Source organism: Heterocephalus glaber, unplaced genomic scaffold (assembly GCF_053883595.1).
Source record: "Heterocephalus glaber isolate CG9 unplaced genomic scaffold, H.glaber_assembly_v1.0 deba00000347, whole genome shotgun sequence".
NCBI classification, from domain to species: Eukaryota; Metazoa; Chordata; class Mammalia; order Rodentia; family Bathyergidae; genus Heterocephalus; species Heterocephalus glaber.
In genome coordinates this window covers 60,748,483-60,759,213 of record NW_028258143.1, presented here as the reverse complement: position 1 = coordinate 60,759,213, position 10,731 = coordinate 60,748,483, and the positions used below count along the sequence as shown (strand labels likewise).

General features: G+C 38.0%; 1 protein-coding gene across 3 annotated transcripts in view; it reads right to left on the bottom strand.

Moving 5' to 3' along the window:
• Positions 1–10,731, bottom strand: part of Itga4 (integrin subunit alpha 4) — an 82,419-nt gene that overhangs the window by 13,673 nt on the left and 58,015 nt on the right. For all 3 annotated transcript variants that reach the window (XM_087201120.1, XM_004868162.4, XM_087201123.1), the window contains 2 exons: positions 9,499–9,575; positions 457–607 (listed from right to left, as the gene is read on the bottom strand). In XM_087201120.1, the coding sequence (XP_087057246.1) occupies positions 457–607; positions 9,499–9,575 (228 nt within the window). The remainder of the gene's footprint in view (positions 1–456; positions 608–9,498; positions 9,576–10,731) is intronic.

Genomic DNA, 10,731 nt, shown 5'->3' with positions numbered 1-10,731 from the left:
GAAAGCTTGCATAAGACCTGGCTGGACACCAGGATTTCCGAATCGATGGAGGACTGCTGCTTTGGACATACTGGGAGTCCTTCGGGAAGAAGGCGTACAGTGTCGATTTAAAACGAGCACTGTACCTCCAAGCATCTGGCACAACGGACCAACCAAGAGGGGCACTGTCATGGCACCTTACATGGCATGGCAGCTAGAAAGTGGCGGCACCCAAGCAACTCTCTTCTTCTAGCACCAGAAGCAGATGCCTTTGGACTTAGAGCTCAAGGAACTTTCCTTTCTGATCATGGCCACAGAGGAAGTCTTTAAAGTAGCTAGCAGCTTGAGTGACAAGTCTAAATAATAAGACTTATGCTGTAATTACTTATACCCCAAATCCATGGTACCACTTAACATTGTAATAAAATTAAGTCAGTCACTAAGTAGTGTCTTGCTACTGTGGTTTGCAGTACTTACCAGGTCTAAAATCTTAATGAAGTAAAGACCCGTGGGTAGTCTGATGTACAGCGTTGTTTCATAGGCGTCATCTCCCGCATTAAACAAGGACACGTTCAACATCAATGTCTTCGTACTTCCAACAGCAAGATAGGTTTTATTTTCATATGGCCTAAAAATTAAGTAATTTAGTTCTTATTTAGAAAATAAAAATTCCATCTCCATATATAATACTCATGTTACACTAAAATATTAATTTAGAAAAATAACTATAGAATGACCATCATACAAGCAGATTTACATGTAGAGTAAAAGAACTCAATTTCTCTTGTTCAATCATCTACTTTGTTTTGGATACATTCAGTCAGCTACAGAAAGGCTTGTTTTTCAATTGGTCGTAATGAATTGGTCTGTCTTCTTTTTCACCACTTCTATAATTTTAATATTTTCCTCAGTATTGTGCCATGTTTCTACAGGCAAAGCATTTTTCCCTGTTTTTGTTCAATCTTTGAATAGATACTGAACTAGCCCCTGCTCAAACCAAAGGATAAAAATGAGGGGGGAATGGGAGAAAAGAATAAGAAAATTGCGGGAATGGTTTGGTAGACGCAAAGAAGGCATGGGACGCAAAGAAGGCATGGGTCACAACTGCTATGCTCAGCAAGTGGGTGACACTAAAATCTGTTGGACTACAATTAATTTCTGAGGCAAACTGGTTGACCACTTCTACCAATAACTAAGGCCAATTAAAAACAAAACTGCAGAAATTGTTCACCATCCCCTAATCTGTAAGAAGACTGCTGCAAATGCAGAGAGATCAGTTCAAGTCCTGGGACTGCCACCAGTTCTTTGGGGTAGGGGTCATTCAGCATTTCTAAGTCTTGGCCACCCTATCTATAATGAGTTACTATTACCATTCAGTGAAGATTTGGGTATGCATATTCCATGAAATCCTCAGACCGCTTTAAGGCTGGATGAACTTATCCAAAGACTACAGCTAGAATGTTCTAAAATCTCAAAGCAATTGCAGATTTCTACACAGCCCATTTTCTTTCCTATTGAGAAGATCAGAAAAGCTGAACGCTAAAGGAATCTTTCACTTACAGTATGGTATGCTTTTACAAACTTTCCACAAAGAGAAAGCCTTATCTAGTAATTTAAAAATTAGAGAAATTGGTTCAAATTAGAGGAGGATGTGACCCAAAGTAAATGATCAGGTAGACTGTAATGACAATAACAGATAAATAATCACCTAACACTTTAGGACTTTGAAAGTCTCTTCTATAATGATTAAATTGTGTGATTCTGATCAACATGTGTATAGATTAATGTTTAAATAAACTATTCATAAAAACACTAAACAGAAAAGGCATTTAATAGTTATTTGTGAATTGATTAAAGATAAAGGGACAGTTAAAGCATGTTTCAGAATTTCTGCATGTAGGTATTGAAGATTCATGAAGGACTTATAAATGAAGTCCCTGTACAATAAATCAGGCACTAAGTTTGTTGCTCCTTAATACAAACATAAAATCTCTTCACTCTCATGTGGATCTAAAAATATTATAAACACACGGGAAAGACTTATGAGTGAAAGGCTCTGGGAAGCAAGGAAAGAAAACACTTTTGCCTGGGGGTAGTAAAGGCTTATCATTCTTTGCTTTTCTATTATACCGATTATTTAGATTGGCTACTCCAAAGAAGATCTTTTCAAAAAATAAAGTCTGACAAGTTCATGATTGAACCTGAGTTAAAATAGATTGCATACATAAATTGATTTCTCTTTTCCAAATCCTCCTGTCTTCCAATCCAATCAGCACACTGCCAGGTCATTTGCAACAAAGCAAAGCAATCTGGACAATGCCACATGCTTGTGTGGTAGCTTCCAGTGCCTCCCTTATAAGAGCTGCCAGTCCTTAGTGTGATCTTGGGAGCATGCCCTGCCTCACTTCCACTGCACAGTTCATCCTTTGCTTCAACCCTACAAGCAGGTGTCCAATGGTGCCAAGATGTGTTGTTCTGCTCTCGCTCTGCCTTTAACACCACTCCTCCATGCATCTGGCAAATGACTCAATTTGAACATCAGTAACACTTAGATATTCTTCTAGCCAAGACTCATTGGCAACCTCCTGTGTGACACAGTTCCCCCACCCCCACCCCAGCCACAGAAGGACTGGCTTCTCCCTCTTTTGGGCCTCTTTTGTGCTTCTATCATGCAGTATTGGCAAAATTTCTAATCACTGCCTGTTTTCTCTAATCACTAGATTGATGTCTGGAAGGGAAGATGATGTATCATGATTATCACTGTATATACATAAATATATATGGCATGTACACATGTATAAACAAAAAGGATCGGGTTATACTCAAGGGACATGTAAAAATCAGCAAAGTATCAGATATTCATTTTTAAAGTTTATGGAATTGACAATATAAATTTTGTCAATTTACAGCTGGAAAGCCATGTTTACTTGTTCTGTGAAATTTCACAAATTTCAAGCATTTCACAAAGATAGATAAATATCTGGCATAACCACCTGCCTGTGATCTGCACCCCACTCTACAATCTAACATTTTAGTGGCAACTAAAATACTGAAATTATCATTTTTTAATTAATTTCATTGGTACATTTTAGGTATACAATGACATTCATCACTGGGAATTTGCACTTTTATGTAATTTCTCTTGGTTCTTATTTTTCCCCCTTCCCCTGCCCTCCCTTCAACCCCTCCATCCCTCTCAATTTACAAAGACTTTGTTTCCATTTTTTCATTTTCTCATATTAATTCCATTCCCTTTCCTTTCCCCTACCCCTCCCACTTCCCCTTCCCCTTTGCCCCTTTTCTTCCTATTTCACATTATATATTATACCTTTTAGTCCTTTGAAATGACCACATTTAACATCATAATTTAATGAGAGCAAAATCAATACCAGAAAGCCAATTATGATTTCTCAGAATTACTAATTCTCATGAACCTCAGAATGTGTAAACAAAATTCTAATTTTAGACACTTTCTTCCAATTTTCTAACTTTAATACCTCTTAGAAATTGGACAATTCACTTAAAAGTTCTTCCCCTCATTCTGATTTTCCCACCTTCAAACTTATTTTATCAAGGCATATGTATAAAGAAAAGCACATCTTCTAAGTGTATAGCTCAATAATCTTCTTATGAACTAAATGTATGCGTGAGACTAGCACTCAGACTGAGGAATAACAATCACACTTCCCTCCAGTTATTGTCACAAACCACTAAATTCATTTTTAATACTATAAACTGGTTTTCTTGGTTTTATATTTCATATTAATGTGATCGTAGCATATATATTCCTTCTTCTATGTATCTGCTCTTTTAATTTTGTGAGATTAACCTATATTGGTATTTGTTACTGTAAGTCCTTATTCTCATGGGTTTATATATTCCATCTCATATGCCACATTGTATTTATCCATCCAAGTATCAAAGGGAATTTCAGCAGTTTCCAGCTGAGAGCTCTTAACAGTCTTCTGTGAACCCACACAGTGTTCAGTCGGGTATAAATCCTTCCCTCCCATCTTTTCCCATATCTGGGAGCAGATTTGAACTCTGGATTAGTTCTTTAAAAATCTCCGAATCTTGATTTTCACAACTAGCTTAAATTATAGTAACAAGCTAGATATAAACAATAAAAGATATATGAGAAACTACTCTCACATAACAAAAAATAAAGAAAGATAAGCTGCATAATTTCCATTAAAAAGCAAGCCTATCATACAAACAGGGTCTGCAAACTCCCGCCTAAGGGTCGAATTCAAACTTGTACTTGTTTTTGTAAAAGTTTCACTGGAATACACCCACATTCGGTTTTCATACTACAATGACAGAGTTGAGGAGCTAAGACTGAGATTTGTCCTAAAAAGGCCAAAATATTTCCTATCTCTCTCTTCAAAGAAAAAGGTTGGGCTGGCTCCTGCTACAGAAAAATTCGACTGATGAGAATAGTTTTGAAATCAACATACAATGTAATATTGATGTATTTTATTAAAATTTACTCTTATTTTGACAATAGAGGCTCCTTCATTATTTCAGATGGCACAGGACATAGTCATTCACTGTCAGAAGGCAGGCAGCATTAAAGAAAGTGACCTCCCAGCCTTTTTTTGGCAATGGTACTAAGGTTTGAACCCAAAGCCTTCTCTCTGAGCTACATCTCCAGCCCTGTTCAGTGTTTAATTTTAGACAGCATCCTAGTCTCTTTAACTCCTCCATCGAGCTCCAGTCAATGAAAGAGAAAGAAATGGACACTTCTGCAGGTGCCATTTCTAGCTACTGAATATTAGCTTTTCGAAGTGAGATGTTGCTGGAAGAATGTGTAAGAACAAAGTGGTGATTTCAAACCCTGGCCATCGTTTCCAGGTGGAGGAACTTCACTGAGCGATGGTGCGCTGTTGCAGCATGTGGGGAATGGTGGTGATTCACTCACTCCCATGCTAAGTCCCTGTATGTCTGGTTGATGGCACTTGTTAAGTGGGAGCGATAAAGCGTTTGGTAACACAGTTGTCCTGCATTCCCCCTGCTCTTCTCTAATCATGTTACAACCAGAGGAACCTAAGAGGTTCTAAAAGTAAACTTCAGCTTGACATTAAAGTTTAATTAAGACTTGTGGAAGAGAGGCCTAGAAATAGACGTTTATAAAATATTCTGGCTGGTAACCAAAGCATTAGTCACCGAACACCTTTGGGAGAGAAGTTGGCACTTAGACAAGCAACAGAAGGTGAAATCACTGCGTCTGCAGCCAGGATCCAAGACAACAGCAAATTAGAGAAAAACACAATGTGCACATTTCAGCAGTGAGTCTCCTGGTTTATTTTCCAATTCTAAGCTATTTTGCCACATTACCACAGTTAAAATTCTACTTTTTAAATGCACATCTTACTGTATCTTGATCCGTTAACATGAAGCCTGTGGAAAGCTCTCCCACCAGCTTTCTGTGTGAGACATAATAAAGGACCAGGTGCACATCTGGACCTGCGACAAGACTGAGCTGGCGCTTTCTCTGGGACGCATCGTTCATTCTTCATTAAAACATGTATAATGCAGATGTGAAATTTACCAAGCAACCTTGAATCCACATACCTTAACCAAATCAAGGCACTGTGAAAATCCAGAATCATAACTTAATAAGTGAAAGAGGAAAAAATAGAAAAATGATATATTCCCACACCAGACTTTAGGTTTTTCCTGAATGAACAATATCATTTGATTTTTGCAAGAAATACTCTCTAAGTCTTAGTACAATAAATTTGCTTTGCTTTGTGAATAAGGGCTTCCCAGTAGACTGGGTTTTAATCATGATGCTAGAAAAAAATATAACATAAAATGACATATTTCACTGTGTCACGACATGTGCTAAATTTATCTGACGAAAGAAGAGCCTGTGGCAAGTCGCCTACAGACCTCAGTGAAATTTTATTCCCTTTTTACTTTACTGTTGACTCTGGGGAAAATTAAAATGCTGAAAAATTCTTGCCTACTGGAATAGATGAGGTATCTGACATATAAAGAAAATGTGTCAAATAAAGGCGAACTCATTGACACCAAGGGGAAGACATCAGGAGAACTTGGACTGAAGAGTGGAAGGGTAATTAGTATGTTTTAGGGTATAAAGCACATAATTTGTCCTCCCCAAACTATCTGAAGTCAGTGAGCATCTATTCCTACTACCTCTGTTTTAAGGACAATTTCATAACACTAATCCTTGAGGGTTAACAGCATAATGGCAGAGATGGATCATTGCCTACTGTCTATCCAAAAGTGTTTTCTCCTCTCGCTAACACAACCCTGATTATTCAGGCAATAGGCAGGACTTCTTTGATATTGCAAAAGACAGCTCTAGCTCGGGTTCAAGGACTGAAGCAAGACTAATCCAGGAGTATATGCCAAACAAGTCTGGTTAGTCAGAGTAAGTCTGATAAGGTACTTCCCTTCCTGGAAAAGAAGTCTCAAGAAGAAAAAGTGTTTTTGCTCTTGAAACTTATTTTTTGCTGGGAACATTAGTATTGCTGCAGCCATACTGTGACCAAGAGGAAAAAGCCAAAGGAATGGAAAAGATGGCCAGCAATGGGTGGTCTTTTGTAGGTGCTCACAACCTGCAAACTCCTTCCTCCAGACTGCTCATGTCTCAAAACTAAATTTCTTCACTGTTTAAGTCACTGCCAATCAGGTATCATTACCTGCAGTTAAACGTGTTTCTAATGATACGAGAGCAATTGTTCAGGGAAAGCCTGCATTGCTTACTCTAGAAGCATGACAGAAGTATGGAGAAGTAGTGCCATTTATATCATTAAGCTATAACAATGATTTGATTTTGAGCCGCCTATATGTTGGCTGACCCTGCTATTACATAAAGTCATATTTATACATCTTTATTCGGCAGTGGAAATCATCTGAATGTGGTTTATTACCCCAAGAACTTAATTAAGAGACGAGACAGCTCATATAAGCACTGTGCAGGGTACTGTCGGCTGTTTATTATTGCTAGCTTCAGAAACTCATTCTTTACTGAGTAAATACATTTACTGAAAACAGGTTTAAAGATCTGGACCACACAAATACCAGTCGTGCCAGTGGAGATGGACCCCAGAGAATGCGTCGAACATGTGGTCTCAATTGGTCTCCTCTCAACTGAGAAGGCGAAGAGGACACCTAAGTGCGGGGCATGCTTTTGTCTGATAAGAGAAGAATTTACTAAAAATGCAAGGTGGTTTGTCAACAGTTTACACCGCAGATCTAAAATCTAATTAGAAGAATTTTCATTTGGAAGTCCCTCAAATATATTATTGCTTACCCTAGCAGAGGTAGCTTGCAACTTTTCTAACTGATGAAAGAGATCCTGGGCCTACTATTTGACACTGACATTCACGCCACTACAAATCTCCTGAGATTGAAAACCTAGCCAAGTCACGGCTAGCAGCGCTCTCAGGACATAAGCCACACATACAAAATGATGGTCAGAATTCACAATCTTTTTTTGAATGAATCTAAAAACTATCAAAATTTATAAGAACCCCTAGGCACAATGTAGAGCAGTCTCCTGTTAGCCTGGGGCATGTGTTCCAAGATCCTCAGTGGACACCTAACTGCAGACAGACCAAACCCTATGTATATACCATGTTCCCTGTGCACACTACATAAGATAAAGCTTTTTTCATAAATTAGACATAAAAAAGTAACAATAATTAAGCAAATTAACAATATGCTACACTAAAGTCCTTGGGGTCCAAAATTAAGCAAAAGGGGATTACTCCATCCTGAGTACTGTGATTCTGCAATGGCTGATCTGATAACTGAGACAACTACTAAGTGGCAGGCATGGTAGGAAGTGTACACAGTGCAGGGCAAAGCAGGACAGGGAGGGACCGCACCATGTTACTCAGAACAGTGGGCACCTCAAACCTTCTGAATTATTTCTGCAATTTATCATTTACTACATTCAACTCACAGCTGACTGCAAGTAACTAAAACTGTGGAAACTGAAACTAAGGAAAAATATGTAATGGCAGAAAATAAATGAACTACCTATATTTTGGCTTAGGCAATACCAATATAGCTTTGGACATTCCCACTTGCTGGCCAGAAGACCTTACCTATTTGGTTTGTAATTGAATTCCTTTCTCTCTCTCTTTCTTTCTTCCTTTCCTTTTGTGGTACTGGGGAATGAACCCAGGGTCTTTGCCTTAAGGTATACTCTCAGCCTTTCTGTTTCGTCCTTGCGAAGTTGTCTGATTGGGCGGGATCATGGAATCCTCCCACCCCAGCCTGGCAGAGGGCCAGCATTATAGGAATGCACCACCGCACCACCACGCCCAGCTGGCAATTGGACTCTATACTTAAATCAACCAGACTGGCTCCCTATTGCATAATCGAAAATAGTGACTACCACTTTGTATACCAGCACGTAGTATGTACCCTTGTTACTAACTGAATCTGTTTCTTAGTCATGTACTAGTAGCCAAATGACAGAATAGGTAATTAAGGAGAGGACACTGGGAAGAGGTGGGTTCAAATGAAGAATTTTTATGTATTTATCAAGTGATATTTAAGCACAGAGAGACACAAATGTGGGGGTCAAAGACAGGGAAAGAGGCAGGACAGGGGAACCTGCAAGGTTCCTTCCAAGGGCATTGTCCATCCCACGTGAATGCCTCTGAAGCTCCCGACACTGCACCGAGCCTGCTACTTGGTCTCTCATGCCGACCCTGCCACTGCTTCCTGCCTCGTCTCCTCTGCCCTTTCCACGTGCCATTGACCCTCAACCGCAAGTGGGGACTCTCTCTGGCCCTCACTTTCACATCTTACCTCTGATGCACAAAACAAGGTCAAGATAGGGGATCTAGACATGACAAGAAATTATAATGGCTCATCTTCCCTCATAAAATAACACTAGCAACCACTGTATATCTAGTTCTCACATGTGGTACATGTTATTCTAAGCACGTTACACACATACTATTTTTACTCTCTTCTATGAATTTAGATGACAAAGTTTTTTTTTTTCAAATTTGTTCTGCATGTACTGTTTTGTATACCGGTGTGAATGGTATAACCAGTTTCCTGAGTGGTAAACGAACCACGTACTACACAGTGAAAGCTCATTTTGCTACCAAAACTATTAACAAGCTCTGAAAAATGTTAAAACATACCATGATATCCTAAGGCACAATTACACCTGGATATATCCTCAAAATTATTGATAAAAGTTTAAAGCATGGTTCATTAACGCCTTACTGCTCGCATATACTCATTCTTTGAAAAGTGGTAATCCTTGAATGCATACTCACTGTAATATGTGTGTGGATATATATATATATATATTTATATACAGTATATGTATCTGTATATATATAAAATATGTACTAATAGCCAAATCTAGTACTGAATGAATATATACATATATATATGTATTTATTCAGTAAAATATTACTCTTTTCTAATTTTAAAAGATTACTCTTTTTCTTTGGAACCCATATACATGCACATATTATGTCCTCTTAATAAAAAGAAAGAATATCCTAAACTTACTTGAAAAATCCAATTTTTGCAGAAACCTGTAAATCAGCAGAACAATTTTCATGGGCACAAAACCTTGCAAAATTTATCTGAAAAAAAATACGATGATATTTTTATTTTAATCAGTAGATACATTTGTGAAGAATAAGGCATCTTTGATACATGAGGAAGACAAATTCATATGTCAGATTTGGAACTTATTTCATCCTTCCCTACGACTTCATTTTGAGAATTAGTGGCTTCAAGTGACATAGTGGCAGGGCCAAAGAAACATTCTTCCAGGAGATAAATTTAAAGCCTAAATTTGCTAAATGGAATGAGATTTGAGAAAAGTTAAATTAAAGGCTCTGCAGATAATTGGAGAATATCAGCTGCCAAGATGTTCTTAATCAACTTCCTTTCCATCTTCTGGTGCTATATTTTGATCTCGTTTATTATACAAAAGCATCACAGTTATTCAATTTTGGCAGATGGGAGGACAGTGATTTTACATTCATTGAAAGTAGCTAAATATAGAAATTAAGAAATTTTGCTTTGGGGAAACACAGAACAAAATTCAATGGTAGTCTACTGTAAGGGTTCCAGAATTGATTTGTTGAACACTGAGGTAGGACTCGTGGATACTACAAGGTACATGGGAAAATCTGAAGGATAAGATGGACAAAAGAAAAACAATAAATGGGAAGATGAATGATAGGGGCAGGTGAAAGAGGGAGAGATACGGAAAGGGGGAAATCTAGAAAGCCAGAAGAGAGGCAGGCACAGAAAGCTGAAAGTGGCTGGAGCACCGCCAATATTGCAGACCACAGATCGTCCATGTTCGGAGAGAAGAGGCAGAAATCTTTCTCTGTATCATCAGGTGAATCATATTTCCCCCTGCAACTCCTATTTGTAAAGTGAGTTGTCTGAAGAGCCAAAATGTAAATGAATATAACTACAAATTGCCAATGTTTGGACTGTATGCTTACAACCCTGATATTATTTATGATCAAGACATTTAAAATTAGTTGTTCCTGAGAATTGAAGTTCAAAAGAAGAGCAAAAAAAAAAAAAAAAAAGGAAAGAAAAAAGAAAAACTGACTTCCATAAATATTTTCATATGAATAAAAGAAAATGTGCCCCTAAGTTTTTATGTTCATTTTTAGACTAGGCAGTGATGATTAAATGTTGCATAGATGCAGTTTTGCCTGGACAGGATATGAACTAGAGTTTTATCTGTGCCTTTCATCTCTTATATTTGTGGGA